At 44.4% G+C, this 21,694-nt stretch overlaps 1 protein-coding gene across 1 annotated transcript in view; it reads left to right on the forward strand.

Moving 5' to 3' along the window:
* Positions 1–21,084, forward strand: part of clpb (ClpB family mitochondrial disaggregase) — a 51,219-nt gene extending 30,135 nt beyond the window's left edge. Inside the window, exons 7-16 of the mRNA XM_083773437.1 lie at positions 1,844–1,958; positions 7,975–8,052; positions 10,847–10,902; positions 11,087–11,131; positions 11,456–11,617; positions 13,971–14,133; positions 14,882–14,955; positions 15,466–15,585; positions 19,484–19,588; positions 20,015–21,084. Of these exons, the coding sequence (XP_083629563.1) occupies positions 1,844–1,958; positions 7,975–8,052; positions 10,847–10,902; positions 11,087–11,131; positions 11,456–11,617; positions 13,971–14,133; positions 14,882–14,955; positions 15,466–15,585; positions 19,484–19,588; positions 20,015–20,215 (1,119 nt within the window). The 3' untranslated portion in view covers positions 20,216–21,084. The remainder of the gene's footprint in view (positions 1–1,843; positions 1,959–7,974; positions 8,053–10,846; positions 10,903–11,086; positions 11,132–11,455; positions 11,618–13,970; positions 14,134–14,881; positions 14,956–15,465; positions 15,586–19,483; positions 19,589–20,014) is intronic.
* Positions 21,085–21,694: the final 610 nt, after the last annotated feature.

Raw genomic sequence — 21,694 nt, forward strand, 5'->3', positions numbered from 1 at the left:
GTGTTTGAACTGGATGCGTAAAAAGCTGTCCGCAGCCTGCCAAAGGTTAACTGGGGTTAACCACTTTCAACCTGCCCTCTCCCTGTTTTTGGGCATGTCATAATCGGCAAATATTTCACAACATATATTTGTTTTATACCTTTCAATCGTGGAACACCTTGTTTTGTCATTCGTAATTAGCTGTTGGCTAATGTTTCAGAAACTTTTCGCCATGCTTTGTGAGCTTGTAATTCTGCTATTTTCACTGTTCAACGTACTGTGAAGTATATACTGTAGGGCTAATAAATGCCCCTGTGCTATGTTTCTCCCTGCTGTTCGACAGAAACTATGTATTTATAAAATACCAACTTACTAGGTACAATAAACAGATTACAGTAGACACTGCCGCCGATGCAGTAAAAAAAAATATATACACTTTTTAATTGACTTCAATTGGCCCCATAGTTGTCAAATTGTCTTGACTCAGAAAGGACCACGCAAACAAAACATCCTGCCTAGCTCAGCGGACAGCCAGGCTCTAGTGATGCCAGGGTTCACCGCATATTTCCCTGTGGAGAACCACCCGTACTCAAATGTACATAGAGAAATCACACCCGTGTGATGTGAGGGGCACTAATATATTAAAGTCTAACTCATGTTGATTAGGTGACGTAATGGTGATGTAAAACAAACGGTGCAAACACAAACATTAAACTCCATTAACAATAAAGAGACAACATAATATAATATAATACAATGCACAAGTACTTAGTATTGATTAAATTGATTATTTATATTGCAAAATGTTTCGATACGGATTATTTACATTGCAAAACGATACGATACGATATTAGCTGTTTACATATATTTTCTTTGACGATATTTCGATACAGTTACTATATCGTTACATCCCTAGTAGGAAACCTATGTCAGCCATATACTGAAAATGCACATTAACCACTTAGGCCCATTGTATAATTATATATTATACTACATCGTACAACAAGAGCATTTGTACATTTCTGAAAACGTTTGCCGCCTATAATGCGCATGCCCAAAATAGCGATGCCAGATTGAAAATGGTTAAAGTCTGATATGCGAACGAGAGAGAGATTAATTGCACAAAACTGATTTGTGCCCATATTGTTGAAACCACCCTCTATTTCGGTGTGTGTGTCTCTCTCTCTCTCTCTCTCTCTCTCTCTCTCTCTCTCTCTCTCTCTCTCTGTCTCTGTCTCTGTCTCTGTCTCTGTCTCTGTCTCTCTCTCTCTCTCTCCCTCTCTCTCTCCCTCTCTGTCGCATCCACCTGCTTGACAGCAGGCCGCACTTAAGCAAGATAGAGAGAGAGAATAAACAGGCTGCCGACGCTGCAGGGAGAAACACTGGGGGAGGAGGGGAGGAGGGGAGGGATGACGCAGAGTTGGAAGGGGGGGAAGATGGCAGAGAGAGAGAGAGAGGGAGAGACGAAGAGAGAAGGAAGTAAAAACAAGGAAAGAGAATGAGATAAATGGCAGCAGGTTCGAGAGAACTAGAAAGTGAAGTTTTTATGTGGGTGGCTTTCACAAGGTGAAGGTATACATTGAATATGTCTGTCTCCCTGTCCCATATTTAGTTGAAGATGACATTTGTAGAAAACAAGTTAGACAAGTATAGGGAATGACATCTGTGCAGATTACTTATTCTATCTCCATCACATAGACTTCCAATTAACTTCACTCCACACGATTGTTTAATTTAATGTGTTCGGTCCATTTTATTTATTTATATATATCCTGTCCCTTCGTTTCTCTCCACTCTCTTCACTTCCATTTCCTTTCCTATCCATTGCTCTGGTAATTTCCTGCCCTTTTCTCCTCCTGTTCAGTTCCAGGAGGTGCAGGCTAAGAGAGATGCTGAGGAGAGGAGGAGGTTCCCTCTGGAGCGGAGGCTGAAGGAGCACATCATTGGACAAGAGGGGGCCATCAATACAGTGGCAGCGGGTACGTACGTTCTCTCTCTCCTTCTCTGCACACGCACGTGCGTGTGCTCGCACACACACACACCAGTCAACCCAAGTGCTGAGGGCCAAGCAATATTTCTGTAGTACACACAAAAAAACTGGGCTCTAACTAGGCTCAAACATTTACTTGGGATGAACTCATCAAGCACACACGCACACACACACACGCACACACACACACACACACACACACACACACACACACACACACACACACATATGGAGCACGTATCAACCTCTCTCGGTTACTTTTCCCTATCATTCCATCCTGCTTTTCTCTTCTTCCGTTTCTCTCTCTCTCTCTCTCTCTCCCTCCCTCTCTCTCTCTCTCTCTCTCTCTTGGGCAGTAGGCGGGTTCAGACAGGCTGGTGGAGGCTGTAATTGGTTAATTGTGATGAATGAGCCGTCCGTCAGGCAGACACAGGTGCTGTGTGTGTGTGTGTGTGTGTGTGTGTGTGTGTGTGTGTGTGTGTGTGTGTGTGTGTGTGTGTGTGTGTGTGTGTGTGTGTGTGTGTGTGTGTGTGTGTGTGTGTGTGTGTGTGTGTGTGTGTGTGTGTGTGTGTGTGTGTGTGTGTGTGTGTGTGTGTGTGTGTGTGTGTGTGTGTGTGTAACAGCTGGAGAGGCCAGGCTTGGAGCCGCCAGTTAACGTGATTACGGAGAAAAGAGACGTTCTCCAGACCCCCTCCTCCCCCTCTGGCATTCTCCTTCTTTTCTCTGTCTTTTTGTGCTCTCTCTCTCTCTCTCCATACTTTCTCACTACCCTCTCCTCTCCTCTCCTCTCCTCTCCTCTCCTCTCCTCTCCTCTCCTCTCCTCTCCTCTCCTCTCCTCTCCACCCGCCCCTCAATGTTCATTACACTCCCACTCCCTCTTCATCGCCCTTCTGTTCTTTTCCCATGTTCCTCCTGTGCTTCCATCTTGCCTCATCCCTCCCTCCCTCCCTCTCTGTCTCTCTGCTCCCACCGGCGTCGTGTCGTCTAAAGGACAAGAGGTGAAGCGTGCCTCGTCAAGACGAGCAGAGGGACGGACGGACGGACTCAGAGGACAGACAGAACCTAGAGGATGGACGGACAGACGGACGGACTCAGAGGACAGACAGAACCTAGAGGACGGACAGACAGACGGATGGAGATCGAAAACAATATAGGATGAGAGGGAGGGGGTGGGGGGCGGGGCTGAGACTAAAGGGGACAAGAACCGAAGACACTAAATGGGACGCGGTACAAAAAGAGACTGATATCGGCGGAGGGAGGCGTTAGAGGAGAAGACGAGAGAGACAGAGCAGAACGCACAGGAATGACTTAAAGTACAATAACACAGCAGACAGTAAAATAGTTATTATTACGGCAAACATCCACAGAGGGCCAGGTATTGATCCATGGGAGAGAGAGGGGGGTGGGGGGTATGGAGGCAGATAGACAGACGGAGAGAACAGTGTTTGGGTAGAGCCCTCCTGAACCAGAAAGTAACTGTGTGTGTGTGTGTGTGTGCGCGCACGTGTGCGTGGTCTTTACGACCATTGACAGCTTCAACCTATATAGTTTAGTGAAAATAATCAACTCTGGGCCAAAGCCTCAACAGAAGATGTAGCCTGTGATGTTATAAAGAGACAAGAGAACCTATTAGCCACTGTGTTTACTACCACCGGAACAATATGCACTTTTGTTTTGGAGAAAAGAAAATGGCCCTGATGATTCAGGGCCATTTTGAATAATTCAATAACAATGCAAAATGAGTATGAATGACCCACCAAGTTATGCAATAAGCATTGTACCCGTTGTACAGTACCCGTCTGTCTGTGTACCTATATTTATATATATTATATATATATATATATAGAGAGAGAGAGAGAGTGAGAGAGATCTTTGTATCCGTCTGTATACCTGTGTCCCTTTTATGCCCTTATAAGGATATTCCAGATATCATCAGTATATGCCCATATATGTGCATATCTGTCAGTTCAGTGGGCTCTGGACAACCTCATCTCCCTATGCTATTATATGGACACTGTCCAGAACCGCCCAACTGACCGTGCCTATCGGACTGACCAGCATGGGGTCACCGTGCCTATCGGACTGACCAGCATGGGGTCACCGTGCCTATCGGACTGACCAGCATGGGGTCACCGTGCCTATCGGACTGACCAGCATGGGGTCACCGTGCCTATCGGACTGACCAGCATGGGGTCACCGTGACGTGAGTGACGTGTGTGCTGAGTTTGGAGTCTGTCGGTTGGACGGTTCTCTCTACAGAGATTTTGTGCATTTATTGTAATGTCTTGATTGTATCTTTTCTGGCTTCACTGATACTTATAATAATGTACAAACCCATCCCACTTCAGTGTATGTCATAATTGGCAACCATTTGGTGAAAATATCAGATCTACAAGCTCGCAGCACGTTGTCAGTTTGGTGTAGATAGAAAAAAGGATGGGGCCAAATATTGACCCCTGGGGAACCCCACTCAACAATCTATATACATTAGTGTTTAAGTTGTTAATGCACTATTAAGACTATAATATATAACCTATAAAGGTGAGCCGTCACTTTTAAAACGACAACAAAGCAGGCGGTGGCAGGTTGTCTCTGGAAGCCGTAGTTCTGTGGCGGAACCGAGGGAATCATGGGACATGTAGTCTCGGAGCGAGGTGATGAATGGTTGTTGTTGCCGTGGCAAATTGTCCTGAAAGCCATCGGAGACATCACTACGGCGATAAAGGAGCAGCTTATTGATCCCAGAGACGTAATACAGCAAATAGATCAGACACACTCAGACAGACACGCGCACACACACACACACACACACACACACACACACACACACACACAGACAGATATGGGACCATAGCGACAGGATGAGTGGATAGAGGATGTGAAGGGGGGTTTTAGCATCCGATTCTATACACGGATATTCTCTGAGCCTTATCGTGTTATAATTATGGACTGTCTATGAGCAATCATATTATGGCATCTTGGTACGCTGTGACCTAGTAGATCGCTTGTTTTCGCTATTTATATAAATAGATTTCATTTAAATCGATTATGTTTCATAATGGATTGTCGATGAGTTTGCTTAAACTGTTGCACACCCTATTACCTTATTAATAAATAATAACCTAAAGCAAGGAAAGAAAGTATGTGTGGGGCTATATGTTGATGTTATTTTTCACAAACCGTATGTCATCACGACTTCTCCCAAAAGACTGCTTCCTCCTGGACTCCCCATGACGAACGACTGGCCTCCGGCAGCACACACACACACACACACACACACTAGAAGGAGGTAGATTGATGCAGGTTTAGCTCTCAGGGCTAAGAGTTATTGAAGAGAATCATCCCCCAGTAATCATGTTATAGCCAACAAAACCTGCCCAGTACAACCCAACCTCTGTGCGTGCTGCGTGCGTGCGTGTATGTGTGTTGCGTTGCAGTGCGAGAGAAAGCTTTGTTTTTGTGTCTCCGTTCCATTCTGCGTTGTCGTCAAGATCCCTTGAGGAATGTCGGTGTGCCCTTCTGTCAAAGTCAACTAAAAACGCACGCACCACGCACTCACACAGAGATACGGAAGGTTGCGCTGTCATTCATAGTACCATCGATAAGACAGAGGGGTCTTCAGAGGACTTCTACGGCACAACGGTTCTCTCTCTCCTTCTCTGTCACCTTTATCTGCATCTGTCCGTCCTGCGATTCCTGTCCTTCTGTCTATCTCTCCCCGCATTCGTCCTCTGTGTCTTTTCCGCCCATTTTCCCATCCGCTCGTCTGTCCGTCACTTCCAGAACCTCTCATTCGTCCTCTGTTTCTGTCCCTCAATTTCCCGTCTGTCTCCGCACGGGCCCCTCATTTGTCGTCTTTATAATATGAGATTTCAAGAAAGACAGTTGTGTAGCATGAACTACAGTGTCGCACAAAAGTAGCAGATCTTGGCCCGGGCTGCTGGTGTAGCGGTCTGGGTACCTACGTAGGCTGCAATGGAGCCTGACAGCGTGTCGTGGGTTCGAATCACTCCCCATCTCACTCTTCCCATTTCCTATAAATAAAGGCATAAAAGCCCAAAAAGTAGCAGATCTGCAAACTTTTTGAGCTTGTAGGCCTGATACAATTTTTGAGTTCTAGAAAGTAACAGTTTTGGACTTTCCACCCGACAGAGACGATATGTATTTGGCCACTTACCCCCATCGGTACCCGATTAAGAGAAAATTTGTGTTAAAATGCAATTCAAATTCAATATTATTCTATCTACAAGCAAAAATATCAGATCTACAAGCTCACAACATGATCATACATCATTGTCATTATTTTATTATTATTATTATTGCATAATTTAGCTGGGGACTCCCTGGAAACCCATCAAGCACCCTTGGGGGTCTCCGGAGTCCACTTTGAGAATCACTGCGCTAGATTGATAGTTTATATTTATGTCATACTGTAGATGACTTGAAAAAAGGGAAAGAGACACGATGCAAGAATTCTTTATTGAACAGACGTTTGGCAAACATGATGCCTTCTTCATACCCTGGAGAAGGCAAAGGCAGTGTTTTTTTTGGCTTTTTTTGGCCATTATTTAATATTTTTTATAGAGGAGGGACAGACAGTAGGCTGACAGGAAATGGGGAGAGAGATGGGGGGGACATGCAGTAAAGGCCATCGGAATCGGGAGTCGAACCCGCGGCACACTGCCAGACTGGACTACCAGCCAAGGTGCCTGGACCGCTGAGCCAGCCAAGGCAGTGTTCTAGGGTTAGAATAATGATCTCCCCATAAACAAATAACACTATTAGGAAAATGTGGAGCACGCATTCATTATTATGCAAATTAACCATGAAGCCGATAAGGATATTCTAACGGGTACGTTAAGCTGTTTACATCCCTAGTTCTTGTTGCTGTGTCTTGACTGTAAATGCAGTACTGGTACTGTAGGTGTTAATGTAGGACCCTGAGTGAGTCACTAACATTTCTAAATGGTATCTTACATTTCATAGTAGTATAGTAGCAGATTGATGAGCTCAAAACGGGTCGCGTCGGGTGCTTTTCTCGCTTACGGATCTGCTACTTTTGATACTTTTTTTGACGCTGTAGTGTGATCAAGTAGGCCAGTAGGGCATTCATTTACCAGAAAATACCCCCAAAAATATGGAGATATGAGGTTTCTGCCCAACAGCAACGATATGGTCTGATTGGGTGTGGTGTGGTGGCTCTCATGGTCTCACCATGCAGGTCCAGGTCGTGGAGATGAGTTTTGGAACGCTTCTCTTTCTAGTCGCTGAAACCACCAGCAGAAACCTCTTTACTTATACCTCTGATTCATTCCTCTCAGCCCTCCCCCTCTGTGTGTGTGTGTGTGTGTGTGTGTGTGTGTGTGTGTGTGTGTGTGTGTGTGTGTGTGTGTGTGTGTGTGTGTGTGTGTGTGTGTGTGTGTGTGTGTGTGTGTGTGTGTGTGTGTGTGTGTGGTTGCTCGGGTGATGGCAGGGTAGGGTAGGGTAGGCACTCCTCTTTAAGCGAGCGTGTGTGAGAGGCTGGGATCCATCCTAAACTGATTTAGCCTCGGCCGCGCCAGGGAGACTAACACAATTACGGCTGGCTAATGGTCCCACTGACTGGGAGAGAGAGGGGGAGGGAAGGAGAGGAGAGGAGATGATGCTGGGTACCATGCTAGAGGTCTCTCATCTTTCTTTCCCTCCCTCTCCCACCTCTCCTTTTTCTACCCAATGTCTCTGACCCTACTCTCATCCCCTCCTCTTCCTCTTCTGTCATCGTTTGGGGGGATAACCATCTCTCTCTCTCCATCTCTCCCTCTCTTCCTTCAGCTCAATTACATCCATATGGGCTTTGTTGGTGTTAAAAAGCTAAACTCCTTATTACCAAAGTCAACAAATGAACGATTCTTTATTATATGTGTGCAAATAAATGATATTTTGTCTTATTGTCTTTCCTCTGACTGTCTTTCTATTCCTCCTCTCTCTCTCTCTCTCTCTCTCTCTCTCTCTCTCTCTCTCTGAAGCCATCAGGAGGAAGGAGAACGGTTGGTACGATGAAGAACATCCCCTAGTCTTCCTCTTCCTCGGCTCCTCTGGAATCGGTAACTCTCATTCTTTTACCCTCATCTGACTCTGCACTCAAACATCTTATCTTGTTTAACCACATGATGCATTATGAGCTTGTAGATCTGCTATTTTTGGCTAATGTTCCCTACAGAATATTGACATTTTGGGGTTCAGTCTTGCCCAAGGACACTTCAACATGTAGACAGGAGGAGTCGGGATTCCCAGTTTTTCAGTGTAAAAATGGACCTGCCATCTTGCAGTGGTTTTGCAGAGTTGTCGCAACTCAAATGATAACATTGTCTCATTGGCTAGTAGTATAGATGTGATATGCCAAATGGCCAGATACTTGCACCCAATTGGCTAGTCCTGCTCCGTCGCCGTCCGTGACCGCTGAAACCATGACAAAATGGAAGACATTTATTTTTTTCAAAATTACCAGCAGAAAGCAATTACGGTATTTAATGCCAATCAATACAAATGAAACTATAATGTCAAGAGACGGACGAATGGGACAGCGGTCAACTGTCCCATGTGTCCCGTCGATGACATTATAAATTGTCTCTGGCTTTTTCGGTTTGATTTGTGGATGCAAACCACGTTAAATGTAACCACAGTGTGTTGATCAACGCGTGTGTGTGAAAACTATGAAGGGAAATAAAGAACACAGAACTGGTTGATGGAATTAATTTGTTACAAGTTTACAACCAGGGAATGGTGTGAAGAGAAAAGGTGAAATGTGGAAATGGTTATACAGCCCTTTGTGTTTTTGTAGCTGCAGTTGAAGCCAGCTCAACTTGTATTGTAGCTTTTTAGATTTTGTAGCAGCTACAAATGTCGGGTGTCATAAACGTTGTCCTTGGCAGTAAATTAATATTAAATATTAAAGGTATATTCAGTGATTTCACTTAATTCAAATACCATTTATTTTAAATAATCCTCCTACTATAGAGTGTGCTGACCATATAAGGAGTTCCTCCCTGTCCACAGTTAACCCCTGGGGTTCAAAAAACGTAGGTTTTGTTTTTGGCTAGGGTTAGCCAGCCTTCATCCTATCAGGATGAGAGGGGCCTTCCTCCAATCATGATCGAGTGGGGGCGGGCCTTGGTGCACATGCTGTTGGCCTGTTGCGTGTCACCCCACTGTAGAGCGTGTGTGTTACCGGGGGGTTTTCCAAATCACCCAAATCACTGAATGCTCCTTTAAAGTTCTGGAGAGACGGGAGGTCCCTGTTACTGGACAAACAGTATAGCAATGATTTTTTTATTGATTACTTAATTAACAGTTTGCAAATATTACATTGGTACGTTTATAATGGTGCTAAAAGGATAACAGAAAAAGCCCTGAAGGCTTATTTCCATCGTGTTAAGCTTAGACTTTAATCAGACCTGTTACCATTTGCATATCAGAACATAGAGCTTTAACCATTTAACGACAGACGTTTTGTTTCAACCAAAGAATATAACCCTACCTTTTAATATTTCAAAACTATACTAACTATAAAAAACTATACTCTAGTCAAATCCTTAAACTCCGAAAGATTGGAGAAATGGAACCAAATTGACCCTTAAGGGTCCATCTTCAGATATAGATGGACACTGAGGGTTTTACTGGTGTGTGTGTGTGTGTGTGTGTGTGTGTGTGTGTGTGTGTGTGTGTGTGTGTGTGTGTGTGTGTGTGTGTGTGTGTGTGTGTGTGTGTGTGTGTGTGTGTGTGTGTGTGTGTGTGTGTGTGTGTGTGTGTGTGTGTGTGTGTGTGTGTTTGAGAGGAAGTATAGTAGAGATATGATGGACCATAGTGGTAGAGAGCAGAGAGAGAGAGATGACAGTACGGAGAGATAGATGGAAGAGACACAGTGTTCATATCCTCTGTAGCCTCCAGCGACAGACACTGGCCAAGACATCAATATTAAACACAGCAACAAGACACACACACACACGCACATGCACTCTCACACACACTCACACACCCAAGTCACGCACGCACAACAGCACATCATCTCTCCCTCTCTTTACTCTGCATGTTTCGCCGCATCCATATGCATGCCGTACGCAAAATACATCAATATCGAATGCAGCATTTATATGCAGAATATTTTACTGACAAACATAATGTGTCTTTGGTTGAGAGAGGCAGATGATTGACTGTGGAGAAAGAAGTGCTGGGATTTTAGCCAGCAGCCCAGCACTCAAAGAGAAAAGACACTGATGCGTTATGATGAATTTCTGTCGAGTGGCTTGTCGAATGGTTTGTAAAGCCGAAGTATAAATTAGCTGTTGGCTTATTTTGCTTCGTCCATTATACATTATACATACCTCATATGTCCAAATCCGTTACTTTTCAGAATTCAAATTAAACAAATTCTAAAGTAGCAGATCCACAATCTCGAAACGCGGCATTTGAGCTTGTAGATCTGCTACTTTTGTGACACTGTAGTATTATTAAGAAGGCTATTCATTCTGGGGACGTCATAGGCTAGTCTGTAGAGAGGCTGCCCAGTAATCAGAAGGTCACTGGTTCCCCGCACCCCGCCCAGACTGTCCTTGTCCATGTGCCCTAAGTGTCTCTGAACAAGACACAGCTCCTGAACACACAGCTCCGTCTGTCTGTCTGTCTGTATGTATGTATGTATGTTTGGGGTATGAACATCTGCAATACCGCTGGGTGACCTAAAGTGGCACTGTTGAGCAGCCTAAAAGGGCTTATTGATTGGTCTCGTCTTATCGCTGCTTGCAGCTATATTTGCTTTTCTTTCTAATTGGCCTCAACACTTTTTGAGAAATCTGGGGAATGGAAACTCTGTTAACCCTTTACTATTCTTCTGTTCCACAGGCAAGACTGAGCTGGCCAAACAGGTGGCTCGCTACATGCACAAAGATATCAAAAAGGTAACTTGAGGCCACGTCCCCATGTCACCCCCCGAAAAATGTAATTTGCATTATTTCAGTGGACAATTTCAGAATGACATGGTGTAGATTTTGTTTTGAGAGGTCAAGCCCACACGGAGATAAACAGTCGGGTCTTTTTGAGCTTTGCATTTGTTCAAATCTTGAATCGTTAATGTGGTTGCAGGGTTTCATCCGAATGGACATGTCAGAGTTCCAGGAGAAACACGAGGTGAGATTTACATATTTGAGAAAAGAATAGTCCGCAACACTGGTCATACCTGGGCTAGAGTGGATGTGCATGCAATATCACCTCTGAGAATTACATATTTGACTCGGATTCAGTGATTCTCGACCTTTCGAATGTCATGATTATGCATTTGGCCATAGATAGATAGATAGATAGATAACAACAATCTCATTAATTAGGAAAAACGTTTTTGGGAAACAGTGGAGTGATGGTAAAAACAGTGAACAGTTTATAGTCAAAATATTCATCAGTCTAATTGTCTCCTTGGCCTGCGTCCCTCCTGCTCCTCCTCCACGGCGCCTCCAGGTGGCTAAGTTCATCGGCTCCCCGCCGGGGTACGTGGGCCATGAAGAGGGCGGTCAGCTGACCAAGCAGCTGAAGGCGTACCCCAACGCCGTGGTCCTATTCGACGAGGTGGACAAGGCCCACCCCGACGTCCTCACCATCATGCTGCAGCTGTTCGATGAGGTACCGTGACCGTCGCACAAATGTAATATAGGAATAACATATGCACATGATCAAAATGAAGGAAAAGAAAGTAAAAACACATCTCGGGCTCTATGACAAAAAAAATTATATTGATTTTCTTTTTTTATATATAATAAAAATTATAATTATTTTTGTCCGTTTGTGTATTTACTATAAATCTATTATGAAGATGGTGCTGACTGGGGTGTCACTTACTTTCCCCACCAGGGGAAAGTGGTGGGAAAGTAAGTGAGACACACACTGTTGTCTAACTAGTTACAGTGTGTGTGTTATCTCATAATCACTTCTGGTCTCCGGCTGGACGATCAGAAAGGACTACCGCCATGAAAACAGCGTCGGCTATGGGCCGTGGAATAAACCTTGTTTTGACAAGAAATGCCATCTGGGACAAGAAATTGGAGATAAAAGCGATTGAAAGAAGAGTGGCCGTGCGCAAACCAAGATGGCGTGCTCCAGTCTTGTTGACATTTCTAATAGAAGGCAGCACGCACGACTCCATCTCGTCTCACTCACTTTAATCATTTTCCCGGGTGCACGGTCAGAAACGAAATTTTTAAACCACAGAAGAAAACCAGCACTCACGGCAATGCGTTTCGGCAGATGCCTTCGTCCGTGTTCGTTGTGTGCTGCTTGTTTGCAGCATGCCATACCTAACCTACCTACCCTGCAAAAATAAATAAGTGCCTTAAAGGACATTGCCGTGAGCGCTGGTTTTCTTCTCTGGTTTAAAACCAGTCTTGTTGACAACATCAGCTAGCAACCCAATGCTAATGTGAGTTGCATCTCGGCATGATCGATCAAAAGCTCTATAAAAGACCAATTAGAGTTCTCAAATTCTGCCCAGACCCTACCTGACGTTTTTAGGGCCTAAAATGAATGCTAATCAGTCGGTCCGGACCTTATTTTTCAGGTCCATTGAGAACTAACACACAGCCACTGACGGAAGAAGTTCTCATCAATAAAATGTCCACACACTTGTGCAGCTCAAACTGACTGGAGAAAATGTTGTCAGACTGATAAAAAGGAAGAGTTGGAATCTCCAACTCACACTGGCCGCGTTTATATGCAGGCTGATCATTCTGAATAAATACTTCTGAATAAAATACTTCGGAAGTAATGTTATTTGCTGCGAGTTTCCATGGGAAATGGTCATTCTGAATGATTGTTTACATGCATGTGATGTAAGACGTGATATATGTTAATTCACGTGAAACTACGCCATCCGTTGGACACATAAAATATAGGCAGTTCATTCATTGTGACTGTCTCAGCAATTCAGACATTACAGACGAAAGACAATACTTTGAAATCCCATCATTTCATTCCGCAGTAGCTTTGAGGCTGCTGGTTGGATAGGGGCGGGCATAATATTTTTACCGTCTTTTTTTCCCCACCCGCTGCGGCTCCCCTTCTCCGCCGGGAAGGTGATCATCTCGTTTTTATTTGTACTTTATTATCTACAGCACGGCCAGGGCACGCAACACACTGATTATTATTGTATCGTGTCGCTCGTTATTTTTGAGAGAGAGAGAGAGACCGTTGAACACACACACACACACACACACACACACAAATCAGGGATATCATCATCTGCTGCTGCTCCACTTTCTTTTGTGTGGATTTTGGATCTGCAAAATGCACAAAATAACGCGCTCTATGTGCAAACTCCTCGGCGCGCCTTGGATATGAGCGCCTTGGAGCATGCTCAGAAAGACCAGTATGAACTTACATCCGAAGCAGTGTATACATGAGTCCAATTTTCTTTCAATCTCATTGAACATTGGAATAATCCGGCCAGTGACATCGGAATGGTTTTTAGATCGCATCGAGCATTTTCATTCGGATTTAAGTTTTTGTAGGTGTTTATATGACAACGTTTAATAGGATTTAACTTCTATTCGGAATGAAAAGGGGATTTAACTGTCCATGTAAACGTAGCCATTGTCATTGAGTTGGAGTTGGAGATTGCACGTTGCATTGTCATTATGCAAACATGAATTCAAGTTCTCAGTCGCCATGACTGCCAGCTCAAGTACTGCGCAAGCTATTTACTACTTCTGGCCACCAGGCCGCAGTCTAAGCGTTAAGACACTCAAAATAGGGCCCAGAGACACACAGTCTAACCCTCTTATAGACGGCTAGACTCATGCAGAGCCATGCTGTCTTATTTAAGCCACTTTCCCACTGGACAAAAAACTAAACAAAAAAACACTAACACCCATGAAAATAGGTGTATGGGTGGAAAGCCAAAAAGCGAGCAATAGACATGCGTTTCGTGTATGTGTATTATAGTGTGGCCTATAACTCCCAGTCTCTATCGCTGTCTCATCAGGGCCGTCTAACGGACGGTAAAGGCAAGACCATCGAGTGCAAGGACGCCATCTTCATCATGACGTCTAACGTGGCCAGTGAGGAGATCGCCCATCATGCACTGCAGCTCCGCCAGGAAGCCCAGGAGGTCAGCCGCAGGAAGCTGGAAGCTTCTGACAGCCTAGGTGAGAAATCAAACTAATCGATTTAATAGATTATTAAAAGCATCACGCGAGTGTGAAGTGAGGGGTGCTCTTATCATCATCACATTCCGTGCTCAGCCAATCAGTACCGTGTTTATTTTTTGAGGGGCGCAGAGCTACGGACTTGAACTCATGCTTCCTTCATGCCTGAGTGTCCAAGTTACTCCTTTACACCTGACAGGGGGGAGTTTCCCTGGTTGGACATGGAAGGCGTGGAAGGAACACATTATTCCAACCAGTTTCTTTCCCCTCCATCGTGCGCCCCGGCTGGCCAGGGGGAGGCAGTTTAGAGACCAGGATTACTGCATGTTTTTTGTGAGGGTACCTACCCTAGGGGACAAGGGGAGCACATGCAAACTCAGAGAAAGGCCCTTTCGCCAACCCCGCCTCGGGTATGAGCACTGATGACGTGGGTATGGGCACTGATGACACACAGTGTCCCGAGCGGGAATCGAACCCAGGACCTTCTAGCTGTGAGGCAGCACTACCAACTGTGCCACCGTGCCCCCGTCTATGGATTTTTTAATGTTTGTTTAGAGCACTTCAAACAAACATTACCAGGCACCCCTCACTTCACACGTGTGTTTTATGTTTTATTTGTACCTCTTCTCGGTTATTTGATTAATCTAGGAGCAACTAGATCAGACCAGATCTTATCATAGCTTTAAATTCCACAGACAAAACAGGTAAATAATAATAATAATTCAAGTTATCTGTGTGTTTCTTCTAGATGCCGTACAGAAGACGGAGGATGTTAAAATCTCCCGACCGTTTAAGGAAGAAGTTATCCGGCCGATCCTAAAGGTAAATGCTTGTTACGCTTCCGCTGTCCATCACACACACACACACACACACACACACACAGAGAGAGAGAGAGAGAGAGTCAAACATCTTGAAACACAAGAATATTTGACTTTAATTGTATAATTGAGGCCAGTGGCAGCTATATCGGTCCAAACATCATAGGTGACTAACGTCACAGAATGGCCGCATGGAACCACGCTGTTAATGGACCCTGTCATGTCCTGTTAGGAACCATCATACAACTTAATGATAACGTCAAAGTAGTCCCTGTTTTAATGTTTGCAATAAATCGTCTCTGCCGAGTAGAAACCTCATATATCCAAAGCTGTTACTTCTCACGATTCAAAGTCAAAAGTAGCAGATCTACAAGCTTGTAGCTTTGCTACTTTTGAGTGACGCTGTAGTGTGATCAAGTAGGCCGTAGGGCATTAATTTACAACGAAAAAAAAGATTTGGAGATAAGAGCTTTCTGCCTGACATCAACCAAAACGGGTCTGCTTCTCATCTTAGGCCCAGTTCCGGAGGGACGAGTTTCTGGGTCGGATCAATGAGATCGTCTACTTCCTGCCCTTCTGCCACTCAGAGCTGCTGCAGCTGGTCGGGAAAGAGCTCAGCTTCTGGGCTAAGAAGGTAGAGAGAGAGAGACAGAGAGAGAGAGTGTGTGTGTGTGTGTGTGTGTGTGTGTGTGTGTGTGTGTGTGTGTGTGTGTGTGTGTGTGTGTGTGTGTGTGTGTGTGTGTGTGTGCAGTGGCGTGCACAGATAGACACTAGGGGTACTGGAGCACCCCCTGCCCTTTTTGGCAATGTGCTCTTAAAAAAATTAAAAATAAAATTAAGTTTTCTTTTATTTTTCTTAATTTGTAGTGTGTGGACCATGCGGTGACATTGATCAAATCTTGATAGAAAACGCTTCTACTATATTATTTAGGCCCCCACAATCTAAAGCTATGTTTCTATGTCAGTGGTTCTTCGATAAATAAATAAAATAGCAGACCTACAAGCTCGTAGCGCGCCACTCGGTGGCGCGCTATGAGCTTGTAGATCTGCTATTTTTCAATAGCTTAAGCACCAAAATGCGCTGCACAAGGTGCCCTTTTTTCACTTGAGCACCTGCCCCTCTAAATGTCTGTGCACGCCACTGTGTGTGTGTGTGTGTGTGTGTGTGTGTGTGTGTGTGTCGCTGTCATTATCAGTAGTGTTCAGATTCTCAATTGCATTTGTTAGAACACTGGTTCTCAAAGTGAGCCCCTATAGAGGGGACCTTTTGTTAGAACACTGGTTCTCAAAGTGAGCCCCTATAGAGGGGACCATTTGTTAGAACACTGGTTCTCAAAGTGAGCCCCTATAGAGGGGACCTTTTGTTAGAACACTGGTTCTCAAAGTGAGCCCCTATAGAGGGGACCATTTGTTAGAACACTGGTTCTCAAAGTGAGCCCCTATAGAGGGGACCTTTTGTTCCAGGGCACGGAATCCTTTCAAATTGTGGTCCATAATCAATGTGGGGGTTCTTGCATTTGAAGAATCGTCGCTCATTCGATCTCAACTGCGGCATGGGTACAGGCAGCGATAAATACCCATTATCAGACGACCCCCATTTTTCAAGACTAATTTGTGGAAAAAGAACATTGAATGTCAAATGGTCTAGTCTAGATTATAATACGGCCCCATTTTGTAGGATATTTCTATTGGAAACAAATGTCTTATATACTGTATTCAATTGAATTCAAGAATCGGCCTTTATACATTTTTTATACATTTGAGAACTTGAAATGTTACATTCTGCGTTATGAGTACTTTCTACTTTTGGTACTTTAAGTACGTTTTGAAGCCAATACTTTTACTTTTACACAAGTACATGTTGAATTGGACTTTAAATAGTATTTCTATGTTGCAGTATTGATACTTACCGGTAAGTAAAACAAAAAGGGAGTTATTTTTCCACCACTGCACACACACACACTAGATAAGATATGAACCTATGGACCAGCAACGCATCCATCCATTCACACTAGATAAGATGTGAACCTATGGACCAGCAACGCATCATCCATGCACACTAGATAAGATATGAACCTATGGACCAGCAACACATCCATCCATTCACACTAGATAAGATGTGAACCTATGGACCAGCAACGCATCATCCATTCACACTAGATAAGATATGAACCTATGGACCAGCAACACATCCATCCATTCACACTAGATAAGATGTGAACCTATGGACCAGCAACACATCCATCCATTCACACTAGATAAGATGTGAACCTATGGACCAGCAACACATCATCCATTCACACTAGATAAGATATGAACCTATGGACCAGCAACACATCATCCATTCACACTAGATAAGATGTGAACCTATGGACCAGCAACACATCCATCCATTCACACTAGATAAGATGTGAACCTATGGACCAGCAACACATCCATCCATTCACACTAGATAAGATGTGAACCTATGGACCAGCAACACATCATCCATTCACACTAGATAAGATATGAACCTATGGACCAGCAACACATCATCCATTCACACTAGATAAGATGTGAACCTATGGACCAGCAACACATCATCCATTCACACTAGATAAGATGTGAACCTATGGACCAGCAACACATCATCCATTCACACTAGATAAGATGTGAACCTATGGACCAGCAACGCATCATCCATTCACACTAGATAAGATGTGAACCTATGGACCAGCAACACATCATCCATTCACACTAGATAAGATATGAACCTATGGACCAGCAACGCATCCATCCATTCACACTAGATAAGATGTGAACCTATGGACCAGCAACACATCCATCCATTCACACTAGATAAGATATGAACCTATGGACCAGCAACGCATCCATCCATGCACACTAGATAAGATGTGAACCTATGGACCAGCAACGCATCATCCATGCACACTAGATAAGATGTGAACCTATGGACCAGCAACACATCATCCATGCACACTAGATAAGATGTGAACCTATGGACCAGCAACACATCCATCCATTCACTAGATAAGAGCGTCATGCTTAGTGGACTGGTGTACCCCAGGGCTCTGTGCTCGCACATATCCTGTTCTCCTACGACACTAAATGTGTTAGATATGATATCACATGCAGGCTAGCCTCGGAGACCGCAGGCATTTTTATGCAGGCTAACCATTAGCAATGCCACTAGCGTCTTTCAACGATATATCTGTGCCTTTCTTCTCTGGCTTATCCTCACCTGTGTGTGTGTGTGTGTGTGTGTGTGTGTGTGTGTGTGTGTGTGTGTGTGTGTGTGTGTGTGTGTGTGTGTGTGTGTGTGTGTGTGTGTGTGTGTGTGTGTGTGTGTGTGTGTGTGTGTGTGTGTGTGTGTGTGTGTGTGTGTGTGTGTGTGTGTGTGTGTGTGTGTGTGTGTGTGTGTGTGTATTGACTTTATCTTGTGCAGGGGAAGTCGCTCAGATCAATAGTGGGTGCCACTGCTACTCACTATAATATGATTACAGTGTTTAACATGTGGAGCCTTCATCAATATTTAATTATTAATATTACAGCCAGCGTTCTGACAGCTAACAAACACACACCCCCGACCCCCCCCCCCTCCCCTCCCCAGGCTACTACTAGGACCCTGACTCATGACTATAGTGTGTGTGTGTGTGTGTGTGTGTGCTATTTCGAGGACTAAATGTCCTCACAAGTATAGTAGAATTGATAAATAGACATTGTGAAGAGCATTCATTTGGATCCACGCAATGTCCTGCGTGCACACTTGCTTACATGTGTGCTCTATTATTCATGTGTGTGAGTGTTGGGCACACGCTCTCATCTGGGTGTGAGCGGTGTTAGTTATGGCCACGTGTCGTCCCTCGGATGAAAGGAGGGAGTTTTAAATGAGCGGTGCCGTGTGCGCTTTCACGATGTTATTTATATATAAGCTGTGAAATCTCATTATGTTTGAGCGTGTATGAGCGATTCTCTTACTTAAAAATGAACGTCCGTTATTGCACTGCACGTGTCGTAAATATCAGCACGCCCGTCTCTGGAGTGAAGCATACAGCCGTACACACAGTTAAGATCGTTAAGCCCCATTTATACTGACATCCTACGACCGATCTACACATTCGCAGTGCGCTGTGTGTACTGTACGTGGCCCGCCGTGTGCTTGTAGATCGGCTGTGTAAGACGAAGCAGAAATGAGGCTCTAGTACTCGGCGTACAGATGGAACCCAAATGGACTGGAATGAAGTGGAGCGCCAACAGCGGCGGCTAATTTCATGAGCTGTTTTCTGATCTGCTTATATTGACTGTTGTTGATTAAAACACATTAGAGACTGTTGCTTAACACTGCTCCTCATGCTGTTCGACACTAGTGTCTGTCTGTGTCTCTCTCTCTCTCTCTCTCTCTCTCTCTCTCTCATTGTCATCTTCCTTCTTCTGTTGTTGCTGTTCTTCTACTCCGATCTATTTTTGCTGTTGCAGTCAATAAGTCAACCTTTTTCGCATGTGCGTGCGTGCTTGTGTGTCTGTCTCATCAGGCTAAACTGCGTCATGGCATCACCCTACAGTGGGATCAGCCCGTTCTGGACCTGTTGGCCGGTGGTTATAACATGCATTATGGAGCGCGCTCCATCAAACATGAGGTACACACACACACACACACACTGGATCCACACTGGATCCACACTGGATTGGTATAATAGTAATATATAAATAAAACAACATATCGTCGATGTCGGGTGGAAACCTTGTATGTCCAAAATTAATTCATTTACGGCATTGGTTTTCAATCCTTTTCATATTAAGGTCCATTATTTATTTGGTGTTTGAGTCACGGACCACCATTTGATGAGATTTAGCCTAGGTACATTTGGTTACCAACTTTCCATCATTTAGCTGGGGACCACCTGGATCTCCTTCAAGGACCACTTGTGGTCCCCAGACCGCTGGTTGAAAACCACCGATTTATGGAGAAAAAAAACAAAACGTTAAAATATGGAGATACAAGGTTTCTCCCCGACAGCAACGATGCACTGTGTCCCCATTCGCCTCGTTCTCTGGTTCCCCAGGTGGAGCGGCGGGTCGTCAACCAATTGGCCGCCGCATACGAGCAGGAGCTCCTCCCCAAGGGCTGTACCCTGCGGCTGATTGTCCAATCGGAGGACGGCCCTGAGGAACTGAACGGGCCCAGTCTGCGCCTGGAGGTCGTAGGAGAGGACAGCTCGGCTCGAACCCTGGACATCCGGCCTCCACTCAGCCCGGTCAACTGACACACCATGACACCCACAGCAACTATTTAGACATATAGTGCTATACACGCCATGACACCCACAGCAACTATTTAGACATATATAGTACTATACACACCATGACACCCACAGCAACTATTTAGACATATATAGTACCGGTACTATACTTATAAGCCATATGAACACCAACGCACAGGCACAGACACACCAACACTTTACAGATATGCAAGTGATTTTCTTTATTTTCCAGGACCCACCAAATTGATATATATATTTGGCTGCATCTAATAATGGTTTGTGCCAGGGGCTAAACTATTTGTGTTCAAAATAATAATTATTCAACATTTTTCAAATACTTTAAACTAAAGATTAGAAATAATATCTTAGCCATGGTCATTTCGTAATAACCAATGCCACAATCTAAAATGACAGGAATTCTTTCCCAATTTGACTTTTAATGGGTTAAAATAAGTGTCAAATGTGCTTTACAATTCGGCTGGACCCCCTATCTTCCAGATAAAAGAAATGTGTTCTTCTGGCCACTGCATGTGGCATGGCGAGTAAGGGAAAAACTCCCTCGCTACCACAAGAATGGGGCTTGGATTCAAGTCCCAAATAGAGGCTATGGAAAGCATGCGTTGACAAGAAATGTCTCCATCCATAGCCATATTCTTACACCCCCATTGCACACACACACACACACACACACAAACAAACAGCCGTACAGTATACGCACAGTACACACTAGCAATTTGCATCACTGTCATTATAACTACATCATCATCATCGTCATCATATGTTGGGTAGCTCATGGAAGGACATTTTAATGACAATAATCCAATAAAGGTACTTCTATTATGACACATGACTGGCTGTGTTCTCAGTAAACCCATACAGTACAGTACTACTGTGACGACCCCCCCCCACCCCACCCCCCCCCCCCCCCCCCCCCCCCCCCCCCTCCCCCCCCCCCCCCCCCCCCCATTGTTACACTGCCAACATAATGTGAACCAAAGTGACTTCTTCAGCTCCACATTCAGCCAACATATGTATGTTTTAAATAGTACTACCTCATCTTCATCAGTGTGATTACAGTGGGTGTGATCCCATTCAACCACAATGACACTTTGCTAAAGGTTTGGGTTGTGTAGTTGACTTGCCATGATGCAACTCCAAATATTGGCAAGATATCTTCAATAGTTGCTCTATTGATTAGAAATTGATATTCCACAATTGTCTCCTCATTGGCTTGCACTGCATAGTGAAACCGTTCTCACAGTCTCTGTTTTGGCACACAAACGCAACCAAAGCAGATTATTGCCAATATTATGTAACATTACAAAACCGTTTGTTTTTAGAATTATCAGGATCTTTTCAATTTCGACGTCAGGCCAAAATGGGTTAAATGTGTTAATCGACATCAAGTTGGGTGCGTTTGTGTGATAAAAGAGTGACTTTGGGAGATGTTTCATCACTGTGCAATGTATGTCAGTCAGTGTA

The sequence above is a fragment of the Protomyctophum parallelum genome (genome assembly GCF_964188405.1).
Source record: "Protomyctophum parallelum genome assembly, chromosome: 9".
In the NCBI taxonomy this organism is placed as follows: domain Eukaryota; kingdom Metazoa; phylum Chordata; class Actinopteri; order Myctophiformes; family Myctophidae; genus Protomyctophum; species Protomyctophum parallelum.